The sequence below is a fragment of the Lytechinus variegatus genome, chromosome 7 (assembly GCF_018143015.1).
Source record: "Lytechinus variegatus isolate NC3 chromosome 7, Lvar_3.0, whole genome shotgun sequence".
In the NCBI taxonomy this organism is placed as follows: domain Eukaryota; kingdom Metazoa; phylum Echinodermata; class Echinoidea; order Temnopleuroida; family Toxopneustidae; genus Lytechinus; species Lytechinus variegatus.
The window spans coordinates 31,981,581-32,005,170 of NC_054746.1; the positions used below are offsets into that span (position 1 = coordinate 31,981,581).

At 35.3% G+C, this 23,590-nt stretch overlaps 1 protein-coding gene and 2 pseudogenes across 1 annotated transcript; 1 reads left to right on the forward strand and 2 right to left on the reverse strand.

Annotated features, from left to right (window-relative positions):
- Window positions 1-616: 616 nt before the first annotated feature.
- LOC121418105 lies at window positions 617-1,171 on the reverse strand (annotated as a pseudogene).
- Window positions 1,172-1,178: 7 nt separating this feature from the next.
- Window positions 1,179-1,867, reverse strand: LOC121418106 (annotated as a pseudogene).
- Window positions 1,868-6,825: 4,958 nt separating this feature from the next.
- On the forward strand, window positions 6,826-23,150 carry LOC121419029. The gene is made up of 6 exons (XM_041613304.1): window positions 6,826-7,184; window positions 13,764-13,795; window positions 15,207-15,354; window positions 19,071-19,163; window positions 19,791-19,923; window positions 20,442-23,150. The coding sequence occupies exons 2-6, from the start codon at window positions 13,777-13,779 to the stop codon at window positions 21,009-21,011; spliced, it is 963 nt and encodes a 320-aa protein (XP_041469238.1). The 5' UTR covers window positions 6,826-7,184; window positions 13,764-13,776; the 3' UTR covers window positions 21,012-23,150.
- Window positions 23,151-23,590: the final 440 nt, after the last annotated feature.

The window sequence follows — 23,590 nt, forward strand, 5'->3', positions numbered from 1 at the left end:
TCTTAATCATTGGTACCAAGAATGCTTAGAATATCAAGCTTTCTGGTCAGAATATAAGTAAATTTCAGCTCGCCCTCGGCACTCGCATTATCTGTGTAGTGAGATATGTATCCTCCTCATGAGTTACTACAAACAGTCCTAAACAGGCACCTTTTTCCTGTTTTCAGGTCAGTATACTTTAAAAATTTCAGCTCGCGCTTCGCGCTCGCATTAATTTGTCGGTGAAATATGTGTCTCTATCTCATGAGTCATATATATATATATATATATATATATGCATGTGTGTGTGTGTGTGTGTGTGCGTGTTTTGACAGGGTCAGGCATTACCCCTTTTTCTTTTTCAACATTTTCTTTTATGGCGCCGGTGAAGTGCAAAAATATGTGCGCCGCTCGGCAGTGCGCCCCCCCTTTCGCCAAAAGCTGGATCCGCCTATGGTAATATACTATGCATAACAAAAAATGCATGGGAAACATAAAATACATAACACTGAAAAGAAAACATGTCAAAACAAGAAGAAAATTCTATATAGGATATAGCACCTTGTAGAACCAGTCATGGTTATTCAACTGTGGGTTAAAAAAGTATTAAGCTAAAGTTTGACTTTATACATGTAACTTAAAGCAAGTTCAAATCGTCAAGAGAGTTGATTAGTTTCTTTAGCTCTTTGCCATTTGTAGCGGAGATTAGGGCAATCACTCGCCCATCCCTGGTCCAAGCAGCTTTGACCTTGGCATTATCCCGGGTTGCCTATAATAGTTTTGCGTTTGTCTTTGTTAGTTCTTCTTGAATCGATTTTCTTGTGCCAGCAAGCTTTCGCCTGTGAGCCAGTACTTCACTTCTCTTCCCATAGGACGTGAACTTCACAACGATCAGTGCCGGTGGAGGTGGTCGAGGGACAGTTCCAGGTGTAGTCGATGAAGGTGTAGGTGTGGAAAGCTGCTTGGGGTAAGCTTTCAGCCGATGACTTCATGTCGCCCTTTTCCAAGTTGACACCGAGAGAGTTATACTAACGAGATTAATGACAGCTTTATCTGTATCTTCATTTTCAAGTTCAGTGATTCCGAAAACGCGCAAGCAATTCCTCCTTGAATAGTGTTCTTGAGCATTCAGTTCCCTCTTTAGCCTCATTATTTCTTCATATTTCTGGGAAGAGACAGCCACCAAGCTACTTATCTACTTAAAGCAAGTTCAAATCTTCAAGAGAGTTGATTAGTTTCTTTAGCTCTTTGCCATTTGTAGCGGAGATTAGGGCAATCACTGGCCCATCCCTGGTCCAAGCAGCCTTGACCTTGGCATTATCCCGGGTTGCCTTTAATAAATTTGCATTTGTCTTTGTTAGGTCTTCTTGAATCGATTTTCTTGTGCCAGCAAGCTTTCGCCTGTGAGCCAGCATAGAATGTGAACTTCACAACGATCAGTGCCGGTGGAGGTGGTCGAGGGACAGTTCCAGGTGTAGTCGATGAAGGTGTAGGTGTGGAAAGCTGCTTGGGGTAAGCTTTCAGCCGATGACTTCATGTCGCCCTTTTTCAGGTAGACACCGAGAGAGTTACTAACGAGATTAATGACAGCTTTATCTGTATCTTCATTTTCAAGTTCAGTGATTCCGAAAACGCGCAAGCAATTCCTCCTTGAATACTGTTCTTGAACATTCAGTTCCCTCTTTAGCCTCATTATTTCTTCATATTTCTGGGAAGAGACAACCACCAAGCTACTTATCTTATTCTCAGAATCCTGGGCCCCAGTCTGCAAATCCATGATCAAAGCCTCTTGGCGATATATAGCCTCTCTGATAGACAGCTCTCTTTTGCTGGCTTCTTGCTCTAAAGCAAAAAGCCTAACCTTCTGCTTGGAGATTGTTTCTTGCATCTCTTCAAGACGACTTTATTTTATTTATTTATTTCTATTTTTTTATATTTTTATTTATCTATTCTATATCCAGGCAAAAGACAACAAGAATATGTACATGAGGAAGAAATTACCACCGACTATTGCCTTAGGATGTAAAAGAAAAACTACTTTCTCCTCCGTCGGGGTTTACATATATACATATATATATTTCATGAAGCATATCTATGTTTCGTTAATATCCCATATCCTATATATCCTCTCTCGTGTTGAATGCTGATATTTTGCATATCGATACACATGCAAATTTTTGACCAAAAAGCGACATGACAATTATTTTGGCATAAATTCTCATATTTTTCAAAAATATTGACCGGACTGTCCAGAAAACGATTGCAATCGATTTCTACTATGTAAATTACTGTGAAATGCGTATAAATATTTTCCCATTGTCTATGCAAAAATATGAATATAATCGATTTTCATGAAAAATCAAAGAAGGACGACAAAATGGGGTCCTCGAGGCCTTCTGTATAATGACCCGGCAGCAACACATTTCTTGACCATTGATATCATGCCAACATGATGGGACCATCAAACCTTATTTACCCGATCAAATGAATAGTCTCCCAGCCCCCGGTCTATAATGGCGTCATAGATAATGTCAAACAAGAAAGTCAGTGGTACTAAGATTCCATTCCACAAAGAGCCATTTTCTAAAGAGATCTCACAGTTAGCAGATGACACCGCTATCAGGTTTTTAAAGTTGGGGGGGGGGCTGAGCTGAAAGTGGAGGGCTGACCCCCATGCAAAAAAATCACAATCATATGGTCATTTTTTACGTTTTGTACACGCGGTTTTGGAAAAAAAATGGGGGGCTAAAGTTGAAGTATTTCACATTATAAAACATTTAATATTTTTTCCTACATCCAATCCTATCCAGTGAGGTACGTGTAAATTTGAAAGTGTGTGTGTGGGGGGGGGGGCTCAGGGAAAAAAGAGCACTTCCTCTTTTGGAAAGGGCACTTAAAACAATGAACAACCTAGGCCCAGGTTAATTGACATTATGATGTGATGTAAATGCCTATAGTAATCTAGATGACGGTGTTATAACTTTTACTGAATTATAAATAGATCTGTAACACAAACGATAATGACAATTTCGATCATACCTTTTATATGCATTTTATTCGAAAAAAAAATATTGGGATAATAATTGTTGCAGAAGATACTCGTCTTTTATTTTAGGCAAAACAAAATAAAGTGTGAAAATTATTCATTGGCTTGTTCCTGAATAAATTATGGGAGAAAATAATGCCAACTCGAAGCTATTGAAACTTGAGAAAAATCACTTAGTGTGTAATAAAGATAAGAATGTCTATTTCACATGGATTTTGAATTGCACTATTTTTTTTTCTTTTTTTTATTCTTTATCGCTTAAATAAAACAAAATATATGTACAATATTCATCATGTACAACAAGATACATCAATATTCATCATAATGAAGATAAAGTATATCATTAAATACATAACAAATAAAAGCAAGTCTCAACTTGGTTCAAAATAAGTAAAAGGTCTCCATTTTTTATAATGTAGCATCTCCTTGCTCTTTTTGAAAGCAATCAACTTTTCAAAATTTCAAAAAATTTCAACTCATTTATGAATAAAGCTAACAAAAGTTGTCCTTCTTGACATTTTGTTCTGAAAAAGAAGTATTTTGCAAATAAAATTATTGTGTTTGAGAGATGTTGAAACTTACTTGGAACACCAAAACATATATCAATATTTAAAAATTTGTGACAACTTATATTGTGGAAATTCAACCAAGTATTTACTTCCGTCCAAAACTTAGAAACAATACAAAGTTTGTGGTTCAGATTAACAAAAATTACACAATGGTGAATTCTTCACACCTATCTTAAAAAACACTCATTAGTTGATATACGACGGTGAATAAACTTATACTGGAACATTCTGATTTTTTAATCCAAAGTAGCCCAGTAAGTAGTCAAAAATCGATTTTTGCAATTGGATCAAAAGACTTAGATCTACATTTAGATCATCAGACCATTTTTCACACTGCTTGGTTTCTGATATATCTAAACAATGTTTTTATAAGCTTTAAATAGCAGGATTTAGTTACCTTTTCATGACTTATTAATCTATTTAAATTATTTACATCGTCAGATTCATCATTTGTAACACTTGATCTTAAAGTATTTTTCCATTCTTTTTTAAAAACAAGAACTCAATAAAAAATATTCCAAATAACACCTATTATGCAGAACGATGTATTTAGATTACCATCAAGGTGGCTTGAAAATGATGAATTTTCAATGGTTAATAAAAAGACACAGAGAGTTATGTGGATTAAAAGACTAAAAGAAAATAATGCAAAATGTAAAAAATTGAAACAATATTTCAATTATGCCACAAAACATCTGGGAGGAAATTTTAGATTTTCATGTGATTACTTGCTTGGATTGTTGGAGATAGCATTGCCGCAGTTTTATATAGATTTGTTAGAAGTATAGATAGAGACGAAGGATTTTCGTTTAAAATCTGAAACATTTAAAGGAAATGAGATATTTTTTAACAATAGATTTGTACGAATTGAAGGGAAATGCATATTTAACCAAAATATATATATAAAAAATATTTACAGATTGAAACATATTATGGATTATGATGGAAACTTAAGGCCATTTTCGTACTTCCAAAGACAGGGTTTAAACATATAATGATTTCATTTGATAGAGTCAATTTATAAAACTTTTCCAGTCAGCTAGAAACGAAATATGAAAATAGAAAGCAAAGAGGCTTATCTTATTATGTAGGGAAGAAATATCATATATATCTGGAAAACGAATTTTGTCAATAGAGGAGTTAGTATCTAAAATCGTTTATGCAAATTTTATGAAATGTAACTTCTCAATACCTGAAGTTTTCGAAAGGTAAAAAAACAAATATAGTTTCTCTTATGAAAAGATTGAACACCTGACATTTTATGAGACCAAGACAATGTACTCTGAACAGTAGATTAAGAGAATTTCAGTTTAAAATGCTGCACGGCATTGCTGCAGCAGCTTATACAAATCATCACTTGTTCCGTTTTTAAATCTCACAAAATAACCTTTGTTAATATTGTAAAAAAAGAGGAGGAAACATATCGCCATCTTTTTTTGGAATGTGAATATGCTTGTCTGGTTTGGTTTGGGATAATTGTAATGAGATGTTTGGTTTTATTTCTACGGGTAATTTAAGCTGGGAGGAAATTCTTGTAGGTGTAGAATTAAAGGACGGAGGAAAGGAACGCTTAATCAATCACTATTTAATCTTTGTTAAATTTTTAATCTTCAAAGGGAGGGAAAAGGGTACACTTATAACCATGGATGAAATTAAACAGGAAATTTAAAGAAGAAGAATGGGAAGAAAGAAGGCTGGCGCTAGGTACAGGTAAGATGTCTCTTCATTTAAGGAAATGGGAAAATCTTAATTAAAAGAATAAATAGGGAGAGTGAGGCAAAGGCAAAGAAAGGTATACATACGAGAGACAATTAAGCCACAAAAAAATAAAAACACAGAAAAAAACAATACGGAGAACTGGAGTCCCTTCCATGTAGAGTACAGGCATAAAGGGGAGAATGCTCCTAACCTGGGGACAGAGGGGGGGGGACAACATTTTTCATCTTTTTTCTCTCTCTTATCATGTCATATTTTGTTAATATTTCATTTTGTAATTGCTGAAACGCATTAGTATTAGTTTCTAGTATTTTTGAAGTTTGATGTATAATTTGTATAATCATATTTGTAATGGATTTATTGTATAATTTATAATTATGTTTCAAATAGTTTGTACAAATTGCTTATAGAATGTGATTGTGTATTTTGATTTGAGAGAATATAATAAAACATCCTTTAAAAAATTCCTGGTTTATTAAAATTTGATGTATGAAAAATCATATCGTTTATTATTCTTACAGCATCGCCAATATTCCTATCATTTAAGTAACCTATGGTCGCCTGACACAACATTATCCAAAATGGTCTTAATTCTTTTCGAAAGTATTTTGGTTAGGATTTTGGTCTATAATTGCTAATAAACATCGGATCTTTACCTTCCTTATGTATAATTGTAATTATTGCTTCTTTTTGTGAAGGTGACAATTTTTTATATTTCATAGCATCATTAAAAACATTTAAGACTAGGTCACCTATTACCTGCCAAAATGTAATATAAAACTCGACATTTAAACCGTCATTTTCTGGTGATTTATTTTGTTGCATTTCTTTTAAAATTTCAATACAGTCCCCCTGGTTTATTTTCACTTCGCAATGATTCTTTTGCCGTTTTCGCTTAGTTTTGGTAAGTTACTAGAAAAAAAACAAAAACAATCACCAGGTTCTACCTCTCCTTTATAATATAAAGAATAATAAAGTTCTTTGATTTTTTTAAAATACTATAGTTTCGGCATTTGAGGGCCCTACTCCACCCCTCCCCCTCCTCCTGTCCATGAAAACTAAATCCATCTCCGTTGTTCTATTGGATGACGTATACGTCTTGTTTAATTTTGTAGGATTAAAGTGGTGTAAATTTAGATCAACTTTTGTAAATCTGAGCGATTGCGCCTGCTCAGACTAGACTAGAGTAATGAATAACACTCGATCAGGCTGAACTCCTCCTTCTTCCCCTCCTATCTCGAACCCTGCAACCGGACCCCGGAGGCGTTCTAACTTTTTTTTTAAGACTGATCTTTAAAGTCAACTTCGCAAAATGCAGTTTGAGGATATCGGGGCGAGGTGAAGAGGGCCCATCCTAGTTTACCAGTCAATCTGCATGACAATAGGACAGAGTTTCTCTCCTTTTCCCCTCGTCCAACGTGTACCTATACTGAAAAGAGATACGTTCAGGTCCAGTAATTCCTGAATGGGGTACGCCCAAAAAGTTCTATTCATGCACGGTGAGATTTCCCCCGCTCATAAACACACATGCGATTCGGCAAAGTTTAGTTCGTACACATTGCTCAGACGTCACCAGAGGAATAATATTATTCATTTATATTATGTCACAGCAAACTGGACGTGTGTACATACAGACACCGTTTCGTTCAACTTGCTTTTGATAAAACATATATATTGAACGCACACAAGTAAAAGAGGGAGGGGCTGAACTTGCGATATATTTTATTCTTTAGGTGAGAAAATTTTCTTTGGAACCGGTGACGTCTTTCATCGTTACTACCAAGGATCAATTCTAGGCGGCACATCTTTAGTGTTGCCTTGGCTGAGCACCCGAAAGGACTGCGAAACTTGGGCTTCAGTGAGCGAGATCAATTGTAAGTACACTCTCTTCTTGTATTAAACATTTTAATGTACAGTAGGTATATTCATGTATTCGCTTTTTCATTAATGTGCATATCAAATCATTATGTGCAATATATTTTTCAAACGTGTAAACTTTCCATTGGCCTGTAAGTTGCATTCTTACTACTTCTACTACTACTACTACTGCTACTACTACTACTACTACTACTACTACTACTACTACTACTACTACTACTACTGCTGCTACTACTACTACTACTACTACTACTACTACTACTATTACTACTTGCTACGTACATGTACTACTATAGGCCTGCTACTAATTTTGCTGCTGCTGCTGCTATCGCTACTTCTTAGTTATATCATCAAAACGTTGCCATTGTTAAAACCACATGTTTATTGGTGATATGCATGATAATTAAGCCTATCAATATCCCTTTCATTGCTATTAATATTTTCGTTATTGTTATTATTATTATGATGATTATGATTATCATCATCATCATCATTACCGTCGTTGTCGTTATCAGGAGAAGCCGCATTATCATTATTACTGTACATGCATGGTAATCGTTCTGAATGTTTTTTTTTTGTTGTTTTTTAGATAATTGACCAGAATAAATTACATTTAAAAAAATATGTTTTGAAATTAAATGCTATATGTTCACACAAAAGTTACTCTTGTGAACATTTTTATGGGATGTGGGCGCTCACAACTCTCATCTTTATGCTCATGGATAATGGTGATTATTATATGCGGCGACACAACAATTGCAGCGGCGACAATTGCTCCGTGATTTATTTTATCTAGATATACAGTGTAGGGTTAGGGTTACAATATGGTTATATATTATGAAGTTTAGGGTTATATATAAAGTTTAGGGCGCAACAAGGTCACAACTGGGCGCTGTGGCGTGCACCTGTAATCCAAGCTATGCGAGGAAGTTACAAATTGATGCAGAGGTTCGAGCACCGGTCTCGCCTTTCGGATAGTGACGTTAAAGGTCGGTCCCAGACGTAAATAATCATATCAGATTGATACACGTCTGACAAAACTCAAATACACACACTAGGATAGGGCAAAGTGTTCAATCAAGGGTTGAAGTTGGTCATTCTATTAATGTGTGGAATCGGAGCAGAGTAATTGTCGCCGGAGAAAATGTCTTGGAACCTATTATGTAATAGGTAGATTCAACACGCTTTATATACGTGATGCCCACGAATTACCCTCCTCAGATTAGGACATGTTATTGTTTTTGTACATCCACCATCTACCAAAAACTTTCAGATGGTGGGTCCTATTCGCCTTTACGCCAACACATTCATCGAATCCATATTCCCTTGCACAAAGTAGATTACAATCACATTAATCCAAGGACATATTTCCCAGGATTTTCCAACCCAATATATTTTTCAATATATACATGTACAATGTAGGCCTATCGTCATTTTATTCTAGCAGTTTGTTGAATGCTATATTGATTATATTGATTACTTTATTATTCCATCCATATAAAAGAGAGTTGCAGTTTCGGGAGCACCATCTGAAAGGAACGAAAGCATACTATATACCACCTGTACATCGTACACTCTTAAAACAAATCAGTCAAATTGACTAGACAAGTAGTCAGCTGGGTGTAACTGATATGCTATTCACATTTTTGACATAATTATTCTAGTTAGAAATATGTAGTAGTAAAATAATGACTAGAAAATTGTCATATATGACTAGAATAACAGTTGCGTCAATTAAGCTGACCCTAGTAAGTAGTCATTTTTTGACTGATTTGTGCTTAGAGTGTAGATTCTTGAAGATTTTTTTATATTGAGTTTTTACACTGGCTCAGTAGATTACCATCCAAAAACGATGAAAAGGTTCATGCTGATATTTAAAAGTCAGTATATGAAGAAATAGCGGGGGACTTAGCATAATATTATGAACATGGTTTACCATAAACCCCCATGGAAACCATCAGAAGTTAATTTATAAAAATCCCATGAATTGGAAAAACAAATATAACAGATATAATTGTTTGAACACGATTCACATTTTTATGTTTTTTTTTAATATATATTCTAAAAGCAGCGATATATAACTTCAACTCCATTAAAAGTCGATGACTGTATATAGTAAATAGGTCATTTTGTTAATGATGCGGGAAATAGAAGTTTATCATTTTGGGTACAAATAGCATTTGTATCATTATGATAATTGTTTGGCCCTTAAATATACTATTTAGGTAAATTTTTCTATGTATTTTATCGTCAGAATACTTGCTTAATGCACTTGATATATCCCATTACAGAATGTGAGCAACCGTGAAGGTCCGTGTAAAGACCCAGTAACAATCGTGATCATCCAGGTATTCCGTGTTTGCTCCGGGAGCATATCAAACAGGATCCCTATTGCTACCTTGTCTATCCTTGTAGACTCCGTACTCTTCCGTACATATCCGTGTTGATAACCAGTTAACTCCGTACTCACTCCGGGAATGCTAGGAAAATACAAATTTGGCACCCCGGATCATCACGGACTGAGATCCGTGATGATCCATGTTGCATCCGTGAAGGTGTAAAATGGGCCTTAGAATCTGTTCACATTAACTCTTGTAGATCTAAAATATATTATTTATACTTGTAAATGATTTTGTTAATGGAATGTGAAAATCAAATCAACTATTTCGTAATTTTGTAGTTTAGATAGTATACATACGTGATAATGTTTTTTTTTTAAAAGAAAATCTATAAGCTTATGACAAATAATGTGCGACCTCGTGTTAAACTCCATGATAATGTTAACATTGTAAAAGGTGTGAATATGCCTAAGCTATTTATTTTTAGCAAACAATGATATTTTGTCGCGTCACTCTTTTATAACCATGGAAACGAGTCAAATTTCATTTCTCTTTTGAGGAATGTTTGCGGTTTGTGGACATTGACAAAACATTGATCGAACACGCCCTCGTATTGTTTGCAGGTCGACAAAGATATTGTCAATTTGAGAGAATACACGCGTGAAAACAAGAGTGTTTCGACAAATATTTAAATCGTCGAGGATTGAGATTGTGCATTGGCCTATACTACAACTATCGAATATGCAAAAATGATTATTAGTTCATTAAATGCAATTACATTTGATCCACTTTTCATAAATTAGCCTTTGATGACCATTCTTGTTCTTAAATAAACAACATTCAATTGCCGATGTAAATACCGTAGATTCTTGAAATGTTAATTTATCGAAGATAGCGTGTATACATATACATGCAACAGAAGGCCAGATTAACTTACCCTAAAAATATACATTCTGTGAGGTCGATAATGCTCCCAAATATATTAATCATTAACAGCAGATTTTTTTTAAACATGAATTAATAACTCTAGGGATATATATATACCTCTATTTAGTAAATTAATCCAAATATATGTAAAGCCATTATGTCTTTTACATCTTCAGATACCTGAAGGAAGGCCGAACTAAATGGCCGAAAGCTTGTATTAATAAAAGTTGAAGAAATCCAGGCTACGTCTCCCGCTTCAATGCTTTTTGAGCTTCTTCGCCAATATATATATATATATATATATATATATATATATATATATATATATATATATATATAGTAAATAGTGGTAGTAAAATACGAGCTGTGATTGGCTGGATTTGTACCACGTGACCTCCCTTCAAAAAGTTATATTGTACATATGTACAATATAACTTTCGATTTTTGGATGGCAAAATCCATGATGGGGGACTTAGATTAAGGAATCTATTTACTATAATAAATAGTGAACGTTCTATCATACAATATTACTGGACTATATGAACTCCAAATATAAAATTATCCCTCGTGCAAGCCTATTTCACCTCGGCCTTCGGCCTCGGTGAAATAAACCTGCACTCGGGATAATTTTATATTTGTCGTACATATAATCCAGTATATTGTACAATAGATTGTACACTATTTATATAATATATACATAAACTTGAACATGCATGACATATACATGTATGATGTATGTAATGACAAAATGATCACTCTGTTCATTGACTTTTAAATGTCGGACTTGGACGAGTAATACGGTTCTGCATAGCAAGTTGTTGATCATGATGATGTGGAATTACCCCTTCCCCCAAAAAAAGCACTTTCACCCCCCCCCCCCCCCCCCTCTCTCTCTGATTCTATTTGCCTTTCACTCAAGGATTCCATGTTTGTGATCTATAAAGCACACATAACGACAAGAAAAGAGACGTACGTATTCCATTCACAGTATAAAGGGCATACTCGGCAGTGCCTGATGTTGAAGTATTATTCAACTTCTTTGAGATGTTAAAGAGTATATCTATTGTACAAATTTGTGTCAAAAAATTTAGAACACATGTGAAATAGAAGAGAGTCTAATTTGTCTAGATCAATGTCTTTTCTGTACATATATGGTCCTATATGTACTGTATAGAGCAAAGTGAACACCTAAAAAACTTATTATGATTACATCGTAATCCAAAAATGTATGATAAAACTGCATTATTCAATCACCGGAATTACAAAATGTTGAATCATCTAAACTCATATTCAAAACGCCGAAATTTTTACGGGATACGACTTGATGTAATTTCCCCCACATCTTTTTCTATTCATGAGTTGTGTTTTGAAGTCTGTAATCTCTAAGATTTCCTGCACTTACCCAAACCCTCTATTGAATACTATGAAAAGGCATTCAGCAATATCATTTTGAATGAAATATTTGGAATATACGTAATGAAAACAGGCATTCCATTCTTATTCAGTACCGTCTCGCTATTATTGACACCAACGCGATCAACAACAACAAAACTAATTAGGCCTTCTTCGGTATTTTAGAAAAAAAAATAGGGTAGTGTATGAAGCATTCAATATTTCTTTGGGAAGCTTCTTGTGTGTGTAGAATCCTGTATCTCTTGATAATGAATGGTAAACTGTTGTCTAGGAATATTTCAATTAATATTCTTCAGCCTTGATCCTACGGGTATACTATAATGATGAAAAATTGAATTCGTCACCTCTGTTATCAAAACAAGGATATAGGGAAAATGGAAAAGATGTAAATATTTGTCATTCTTTTTAAATACAATATATAGTATGTAGATTAAGTATTTTCTTCATTTTTGTGGGGGCGGGGAGGACTGAATTTTCATAATCAGGCATTAAGGTCTGATCTTTCCATTTGTGACACCTCAGAGTCCTATAGGATTCTAATAAATAGGGGAAGGGTATAGGCGTTTAATTTTTGGTTAATTTATTTTTTGAAGATCAAGAGAGCACATGTATGTTAGTCCTTTTACATTCGTTTTGGCTTTATATGTGTATCATGGAGATCGTAGCGTTTGACGGCAAATCTTTGTGTTAATTTCATGTACACAGTTTCTTATTTTCATTTTAAAATATGTGCATTCAACTCACCGTTGATGGGTTGTTGTTGTTTTTTACTAAATGAATGTCACTTTTGCGATGGGCTTTCTGAAAAACGTTTGAAAACGCTGATCCTCTCTTCGCAAGGGAAGCATTAACACACCCATTCACTTTCCTTTTCGACAAACTCTAAAAATACTATAAATTTGATAAATATGATGATAAAGTTCGAAGCCACTTTCTCTTTTTTTTCTTTCCACACCGAAGCATATAACAGTGAGTTAAATCCGTAAAAATAAGAGAAGAAATTATATCAATTTTAGAATTCCTACACGTACTTATATTTCAATTTTCTGTAAAAAGATAATGTTTCCTCCATTTGCAATACGGATCATGAGGTCATCAATTCAATTGTGTGCAAATTCAACAACATCTATAGAGTAAAATGCGGAACTTTGCCAACATATTAAACGGTGGTGGCATTATAAGCTGACACAGAGACACATCATGATCTGATCAAAGAAGCTCTGATTTTATTTGATCTATTTCCTGGTTTATGTACAGTACTGCAGCAGATGTGAACATAATAATGTATGCCCCTTTGAATTAACTAACAATTGCCTCTTTCATGATATTATCGATTGTAAATATTCAACTATATATTTAAAATGGCTATACAATGGCGGTAATATGCAAGAGACTTGTCAGAGAAAGTCAAGAAAAAGAAGGATATGAACGTAGACCTATGTTATGAAATGGGGTACCATGAAGCTCCTATTGCCCCCCCCCCCGTCTCCAAGCTCATTGTGTGTGTATATGCGTACACTTGTCTTGTACCCCCAACAGTTGGTTAGAATACGAGCCAACTGTTGATTAAAAATGTCAATCAACCTTGTATGCGATTTTGTTTTAACCATTAGATAATATAGCCTAGGTTCATATTTGAACCAATTTAGGCTGGTTAAAATTAATATCATAGCATGATGCGGGGGGGGGGGGTACACATTAAGAACGGAGTCATAGGCCTTATATACACCAAATGTATATGGTTGGCCGAGGGTATATATCTCCAATAAAGTAGTCCTTTTTAGACGATCCCATGCTTTCAAGATTTTATCATCCTAACATTTTCATTTCGAGTAACATTATTCTACGGTCATGATACTTAATAATTATTTCCTTCTCTTTTTTTTGTTAACATAGGTCTCTTCTACAAATGGCAACACAAGAACCTGGTAAGTTGATAACACTAGACGTTGTACCAAACCATGATGGAATTTATAAAAAAATACCTTAATGTGCAAGTATGTTTGTACACAACACATCAAAGTAAATGTTCTGAAGTATAGGGGTGGCACTGCATATGAGAAGAAAGGAAAAAAGAAAGAAGAAAGGGGAGTTAAAAGCAGGTGTGGGTCGTATCATAATATATTATACTCCTATTTTTTCCACTCGTGATAAGAGATTATCTTTACACCACCTGATCACTTTCAAAATACCCCATGCCCCAATCTAAATTAAAGAAAGAATGATGGACCCCAAATGATCCCAAAGCTGTATAAAGCCTTTTAAAGGGAGACTTTCCACCCCAGCACTGTATATGATTCCCGGGGGGGCCACTTACATTGACGAGTGGATACCATGCGCGACCCAAAAAACACGTAAAAAGGATGTCTTTTTCACGATAGGGCACGTTACGTACGTAACGTGAAAAGGGTGTCAAAAACACAAAAATAATGAAAAAAGGGTATCTAATTCGCTAGGGAGATTACGTGTTTAAGGTCAAATTTGCGGGGATGATAAAACAAAATTAAAATGTTTTATAAAGGATGTCCTTTTTGCCCCAACACTTCGTGTTTAGAGTCCGATTTGCGCGAGGTGTAGAAGGTGGGGTGGTACTAAACCAAATAAGGTAAAGCCGACGACCGAAGGACCCGTAACAATAAAACATTCCTGTACTTGTTTAGGGGTTCGATTTCAGGGAATATTTGTCAAGAGTGTCGTTTTGTTTCCAATACTTCTTAAGGGTAGGGTTTCACACGCCAATACTTGTTAAGGGGTGCATTTTCAGAATATGGAAATTACGTGTTTAGGGTGCTTTTCGAGACCCCATGGTCGCGCATGGTATCCACTCGTGAATGGAAGTGGCCCCCCCCCCCCGGGATATGATTATAATAATAATAATAATATTCCGCATTTATATAGCGCTTAATACATCGGAAAGACGTCTCTAAGCGCTTTACAGACATATTATTACCCCGGTCATCGGATCCTTGCATGCCCGCATACAATGTATGCACCTTCTCCACTCCCTGGGGAGCATTCCAACAAGAGTTCCAAGACTCAATTGCTAGGCATACTACATATAGGCTTTCACATCCTACCGGATATAGAAAAGAGAAAGTAAAGGGAAACCATAAGAACCATGCAATATTAATGTATGAAATAAAGCAAGAAAGCCGAAAAATTAAATACATAGAAAAAGAGGAGTAAACGTGATTCAAACATCTAATTTATAAATAAACTTCAAAATTGTACGTCTATGGTATAAGATCATGCAATGCCAGACAATGGATTTCTGTTGCACTTATTATTTGGTAATGCTGCATCTGTTGAATGATATATTTCATAAATACTATCATGTAGGTAATAATCAGCCTACAACGGTTGCACCGAGCGGTGGACTCAGCACCGATACCATCATCATCATCGTCGGGGCGGTCGCAGGAACACTCTTTCTTCTCGTCATCATCATGCTCTGCGTTGTCGGGTGCATCTATTATCGGAACTCCAAGTAAGCCATGGGCTCATCTCTTACCCCGTTCTCATCTCCTTCCTTAAACTAGTTTAGTGGAAGCTCCGCTGAGAGTGCTCCCATAGCAACAAGACCACTTTACATGAAGTGGTTCTGGGAATCTGTTCAGGGGATCGTAAGGAGGACGCAAACGAGGCGTTCCTCTATAGTTTCCTGATCTGGTTTAATGGAAACCAGTTCAAGGAAGTAGATGAGAACTGGGTCTAGTCTCTTGAGTTGAAAAGAAATGGGGAAAGGGCTGAAGGAAAGAGAGATTGATAAAGAGGTAGATAGAGAAAGAGGAGAAGTGTATAGAGAAAGATAAGGAAAGAGAGGGGGTAATTTTTTATCCAAAGTTTGATATTTGGCCCTTCCCGTCTTGGATTTTGTTCCTTTTCGGGGGGGGGGGTGTTGCACCCACAAATGTAATAACGCCCACAAATGTAATAACGCCCACAAATGTAATAACACTTTACCCACAAATGTAATAACGCCCACAAATGTAATAACACTTTACCCACAAATGTAATAATTTTTGATCGCCCACAAATGTAATTATGACTTTACCCACAAATGTAATAAATTTGAAGGGATTTTTTGCGAATCCGTTCTAAACTAAAATCCTATAGTAATGCGTTCATATAGCACAAAAGTGCAAAGTCTTTTTTTCAGACCGGGTTAATAAAACATCAAAGTACAAGACCAAAGTCTTTTTTCCAGACCCGGTTGTTTAAAAAAATATAATAAAAGTCCAGTCTTTTTTTCCAGACCCGGTTGTTTCAAAAATTATAATATAAATCCAAAGTCTTTTTCCAGACCTAGGGTGGTATTCTGAGATCCATTTTATCTCAGATAAAATAAAATATTTTATCTCCGTTAAAATCAGTGAGATAAAATACCCTTAAAATCTCTCCGAATTGGTATTCTGAGAACCATTTTATCTTCATTTTATCTCTGTAAGACACACCTATTTTTTAATCAATATCCAATTAGAAACGCGCTTTTATAGCTCTCTCATATCACTCAACCAATTAAAATCCATTCCGCCAGGAGGTGTGGCAAAGGGGTGAGATTGCGTCAATTTATTGACTTCAAATACGCTTGCACTATACGCTTGCGCGTCTTTACGGAGATTTTTTTTAACAAAAAGGACAATACTCTCATCTTTTTTCGAAGTCTTTATCGCATCTTTTCAAGCATCATTTCAAAGACAATATTAGTCAAGAAAAGTCTTATGAAATACTCTCTGATTGTACAGGAACAACGTTAAGGTGTTATTCTCAATAAATATATATTTTTTCTTCATTTTCATGTCACCAATTGGGGTTAATTCACCTAGGAATATTGGTGAGTCAACGTCGCAGAGATAAAATGGCCTCTACCCTCTTTTAAGTTTAATTTATTTTTTTCTTCAAAGTAACATGGGCGCAAGCACATCATCTGCGTTGCAATGGCCAGATACGCGATGAGTATGTGTACGCAGGCATTGTTCTGTTGCGTATCATCTGTAGATACGCAAGATAAAATTTATACGCAAGATAAAATCTAAAATTTTATCTGAGAGATAAAATCTCATCTCAGAATACCAATTTCATTTTAGAGATAAAATAAAATATTTTAAAGATAAAATGACCTCAGAATACCACCCCTAGTTATTTCAAAATTTATAATATAAGTCCAAACTAAGATACGATAATGATATTCCTGTGGAAAAAATGGGAATCGAGCTTAGTCTTTTCTCCAGACCCAGTTAATTAAAACTGGTGGAATTAATGTCGTTGTTGTTGTTTCAACTTATACGGTGTATATTGTGAATATGTGCACTAAGAGTAAATTGAGAATCAATCGTAGTCTTTTCTCCAGACCCAGTTACCTGTTATTTAAACATTATGAATAACAGTTTAAAAACAGTATAAAGACCCCATAATCTTATTAATGCTGGATATAGCGTAGTCTTTCAGCCCGACCATTTTTTTCTTAAAAAAAACGCTAATAGTAAGAATTAAAAAAATCAAAGTCTAAGACCAAACAAACCTTCAACCTAAGAACCTGTTTTAAAAGAGGTTTAGAGTGTTGTCTTTATTCCAGACCTAAAACAGTTACGAAAAAAAATCTTCTAACATAAGACCTTATATTCTTATTCTCGTGGAATAACACGAGTTTTAAAACGTACTCTTCCCTCCAGACCCGGCTATTAAAAAAAAAGTAACTGAAAAACTTCAAATCTAAGACCAAATTTCTAAAGTTTTTTTTTAATAATACTACTACCCCTACAAAACATTGTAATAACGCGTGGGTAAAGCAGACATCCTTTCTCCAGACTTGGTTACTATTTGAAAAATAAAATAGTTTTTACAAATATTCTAAAACGAATACCCAATAATCTAATTACTGTGGAACAACATGAAGACCGATTGTCGAAGATCGACTTTCCTCCAGACACAATTATTTCAGGAATAAAAAATCAATAAAACTCAACCCCAACAACGAATCTAAGAACCAACAATCCTCCAAATTAAGACCATGCATGTAGAAAAGCACATGTTTAGAGCGTTGTCTTTATTCCAGACCCGGTGATTTAAAAATGATTTAAACAATCCTAAAAACAAAAGACTCATATTCTTATTCTTGTTGAATAACACGAGTATTATGCTTTGTCTTTCGTCTGGACCCAGTTATTTAAAACATAAAGAAAAAGAAATGACAGCTGAGACCAATCTTCAAAATTAAACCCACTTAAAATGCTTGGGCTTGAGTGTTGTCTTTACCCCTCACCGACGTATATTATAACTTTTGAAACGACCGGGTCTGAAAAAAAAGACTTTGGACTTGCATTATAATTTTTGAATTAACCGGGTCTGGAAAAAAGACTTTGGACGTATATTATAATTTTGAAACAACCGGGTCTGGTAAAAAGACTTTGGACGTATATTATAATTTTGAAAAACCGGGTCTGGAAAAAGACTTGGACTTGTACTGTAATATTTCATTAACCGGGTCTGGAAAAAAGACTTTGAACTTTTGTGCGATATGAACGCATTACTATAGGATACTAGTTTAGAACGAATTCGCCAAAAATCACTTCAAATTTATTACATTTGTGGGTAAAGTCATTATTACATTTGTTGGTAAAGTGCATTATTACATTTGTGGGTAAAGTGTTATTACATTTGTGGGCGTTATTACATTTGTGGGTAAAGTGTTATTACATTTGTGGGCGATCAAAAATTATTACATTTGTGGGTAAAGTGTTATTACATTTGTGGGCGTTATTACATTTGTGGGCGATTATTACATTTGTGGGTGTAACAGGGGGGGCTGCCCAAAACATTTCCACACAGATGGTGTTTTAATGCAAGCACAATATTGATTTATCTTTGGCGGATTTGCTTGTTTTTATCAATAGTTTGGAAACTCGATTTGAGGCTACTTTTGCAAATGTAAATACAAATAGTGGCGTATCCAAAACAACCCCGCACGGTTTCTACCCGTGTTACGCCAATGATTTTAGGTAAACTGAGTATCTACAGGTCGGTATATTAACATTGCCTGATCAGTAATTCCAAGCTTTCTGCGGGATATGGCTAATGTTTTCTGATATACTGATTAGACTTAGTGCAACGAGTATCTTCCAATTTTTCCATGTACAGGAACCCGTCTGCAAATATACCTAACATTAATTCAACATTCTTACTTTCTTTTATTTCTTCTATCAGGAGGGATGACGATCAAACTAAAACGAGACATGAGAAAAGGTCAAAGAAACATCCAGTTGAACCTCGGGACAGAATATTCAGACCTGTAGATTGGTGAGTGGCTCAACGTCGATACAACGAAACGTGCATTTCGAAAAATAAAGAAACTATATCTCATAATGAATATATACGATGTAAACATTATGTTTGCTATGTTAGAACAGATATGTAGACCAAATATTAACCATACACCTGAATGATCCCAGGAATTCAATAGGCATACAGTCACCTTGACCTGAGAAAGTTGACTTTGACCGCTGGTGTTTTTTTTTATTTGTTGAAATTGGTGGACCGTGGAAATTTGACAAAAGAATTGCTATTATTTCAATACGTTGATAGAAATTAAATACAAAATAAATATAAAGAAGAAATTTGTGGTGCTAACAGTCCATAAGATTTTCCCGGATGGCCCTCTTTACAGAAAAAAAATGAGTGCAGCATGTCTGGTCTTGGACAGTTTCACAAGTAGGGGTGGAGGGGGGGGGCAGTGGGGGCTGATTATGCAAAGGTAAATCATAAATAATAATCAGATCAGGTGATCGATGATAACGTTTTTGGACATAAATTGTACGATTTTGTTCCGAAATCTTTTATTGTCGACCTTCACAATTTTGTATTTCTTCTCTTCCTCTGTTCCCACCCTTCTCTTTCCATCTTTCACACATTCAACATGCAATGTAGGCATGACCCGGAAGGACCTGATGTAAGAAACGACATAGGCGAGATTGATAAGATACTCTTTGAAGAGAGCAGGAGTCGAAAAGGATCTATTGCCATGAGGAATCCAGCGTACAAAGAAGATGACGATGTAGTCGTAAGTACATTCACATCATTAAGAATGATAATAATGATTTTTTTAATTCGCGTCAGTCCTCACTTTCTTGAGTGAATACTTGAAGATGTATAAAGTAATATCAAAGCATATACTTTCGGACATAAAATCATTTAGAATTTAGTTGATCTTATAACAATTTAACGCATTTCTTATTCATCATCTCTTTAGATTTTCATTATAATATGGACAATTACGTTCCCAAATTTTCATGTGTGCAAATTTTGTTTCATGAGGATTGGAAATGATTCACTAGTCCGTTGGTCGGCTGGTCTTTTATAGAGATGCATTAAAAACACAATTTTCAAGAGATTAATACATAACTCCTCATGTAAGTGTGGCTTGCCAATATATACAAAAATATGTCAACATACTCCCTTGAGCGTTGATTATCTAATTCTGGAACCTAAATATATTTTAGATTCGGTGTTTTAAGTAAAGAAAACAATTTTCCTCCCGATTGAGATTTATTTTTGAATATTCTGTATAATATCCTTCAGATATCGGATAATAATGGATACCCTTATCGGATGTCAAATGGTGGTCCTCCACGGCCACCCAATCTTGAAATGCTACCCCCAGAGCGCCGACAGTCATCCAAGTCAAACGCCTCAACCAAACCGTCACTTCCTCCGTCATCGCCCACGGAATCAACGCAGATCTCGATTCTTGATATGAAACACACTTGGGGTGAACCCGACCTGACAGCGGATATCGACAACGGCAACCAGGTGAATCGCTCGAGGTCGAACAGCCACATGAACACGGTGTCGGGTCCCCACAACGATCCGAATGTCGACTTCTCGGTTTTCGGCGGAGGTTCCATGCCCGGATCGGGAATGCAGCAGAGTCGGGAAAATACCTTACGTCGATCGTTCCGTTCTCGGAACCAGGCGATCGTGGACTTTTACGAGAGCGGGTACTCAAATTCGATGGGTGCACGGTCGGCTGCATCACTTCCGATGTCGAGGATGGATTACCAGAATGACTCTGATGATAAACCGAACCAAAGCAGTGGGTGGGGCACTGGCAATAGATTGCTCTGGCAAAAACGTCAATTCGTATCATGATCTCCATTTGCCAATTTAATTTGGCTGTTAACTTTGTGCCTGGATGCACACGAACTGATTCCTACCATGGAAGTCTCCCATGGAAAGATGGATGCGACTGTGACCGGGGACTGTGACTGCCCAAAGTCTCTTTTTTTTCCCAAGCAGTTTTCATTGATGGTGCTGACGCAGCAATGTATCGATTCCGAGAAACCGTCGAGGCACTGATCATTCGTCCTTATCTGTGTCATTGTGTCTAAGAGTCATTTATAAAAATAATGTATTCATGTTATTCGGGAATGTAACCAATTCAAGCTTGTCTGAAGTTTTTGATAGCAGACAGAATTTGACAGAATGTCTACTGCAAGCAACCCGACTGTATTATGGTAATCGTATTGTGTTGATAATCATTGTTACTCATATCTTATACAAACAGATTTTCAATTTACAGATCGTTATGGGTTTTGAGAAAAATCAATTAATCTAACTCAAGGATATTATACCACCGATGTTCGTAATAATTTTGAGTGAAATTTTATATTTAGAAATTATTATATTGAATGAATTTAGGTATATGTGTTTCGAAATATGTTTATTTATTAATCATATTTTGTTTGTTATTTGTGTTTTTTTTACTCAAAAATTGAAAGGAAAGTGAAAAATGGAGTTCCTTGATGCCTTCTAAGTATAGTCTCACATAACCTAATAGTAAACTTCCATTAAATCACTGAATCCTTAATAGTCTTCGAAGTTTAGTACATTGATGGTAGACTAGTTTTTGCAAAATACTGGAGGCTTTCTTAAAGGATCGTGGGAAGATTTTTTTGTCTATGTAGACTTCTCATCCGTTTTGCCATCCCTGACACCTGAAATATACCTTTGCCATTATGTGTAAGTGTCAGAGTCCGAAACATTTTCTCTTAGCTTACTTAACTTCATTTTAACCGCCCATCTTATTGATTCGGATCATTGAGAATTATTTATCATATCATATCGTTCACTGGAGAATGAGTTTATAGGGTAAGCAACTAAACAATGGAAGTATGATCATTACTCCGCGGCAACACCATGGAGCTCCATGCCACAACAAAGCATTATGGTGTATGGTGGCAGTCGGTATGTTTGTTTGCTGGTTTACGTATCCAACTGAATATCACATTTTGTACTCGTTTGCGCCGCAATGAAGTTCCCTGTGAAATTTGATGCAAACATCCCTCTTAAAAATATTTTGAAGCAACTGTCTTACTGAATGTTCATCTATAAATGTAAATATCTGATAAAATTCTTCTTTTTTTCTGAAAAGAACACACGACTATACTTCCTATTGTCAGTCTGTTTTTATTTTGATATTTCTATTCGATTTGGTTGATTGAGTATGTTGTTCTACAAATAATTTGTAAAAGTTTATTGGCGCCTGTCATAATCCCTTTCACAGGTTGATGTCTGTTAGACAATAATAGACATACTAGAAATCAAATCGAATATCGTCCACGTATCACGGTATAGGGTGGGCATCAGACAAAATGAATATATTAATCATAATTTATTGCTTATTTTGTCTTTCCTATCCTTGCCAATTTGTAAGTTGGTGAAATATAACAGAAATTTGAAAGGTATTCTTATGTCCAGTGGACATCTAACATTGTAAGTTTTATTGACATAGTTAGACATTATATCGACATCTCTTTCTGTCTCTCTTTAAAGTCGTCATGACTGTGTTCATGTTTCCTCTGTGTCACGTGATTATTATCTCAAAGAATTGATTTTAATCACGATTTATGCAAATAATCGATGTGGATTTATTGTTAAAAGAGTATGTTCATAATGTTTTCATGGACATAATGATGTTTGTCAGCAAAGTTCTTCCGCATCTTAATGTTGAAATCATATTTCATGTATGTACTGATTTTTTTTTTTTTAACAATGGACGATGATTTCGTGTAGACCGTGTTTCATTGGCAAACAGTAATAATGTATTTTGTGCTTTGTTTATTTTGTTTTTAATAAAAAGTCAAGCTATATTAAGATTATGTTTCTAGATGTATATTATGCAATGCAAGTATCAAAATTTCCATTTCATGTGGTGGATTGTAATGTAATAGTCAGATTATTATTGATTGGATATAATAAAGTGCACCAATCTACGGTGAAGTGATTATACCTCATTGCATCCTCTGGCTCATTCATATTCGTTTGAACGGTTCAGTGTAAAACAATTCAGGGAATCCTTAGCACAGTGGATTTTGCATTCGGGTTTCATGATATCAACATCGGTGTTCGTTTCAAGAGTCGGTACCATTCATAAAAATATATTTCAATGCAGGTCGTTTTTATTATTAAAAAAGAAATATGTCCAGCAAATCGTATGGTAATGAGGGTATTTATCTGAATTGGACCCTCATTTCCGTATTAATTGTTATGAGTACTAACCCCAATATTAATATAAAGACCTTACGCATATTCCGGGCGCATAATATTATGAATAAAGAACATTTCAACCGAAGTGACCCTCATCTCACTTTCTGACGGTCATTGTGAATTTTCATAACGAACTTTAGTATATTTATGAATTGTAAAATTCCGTTAAGTTTTATGAATAT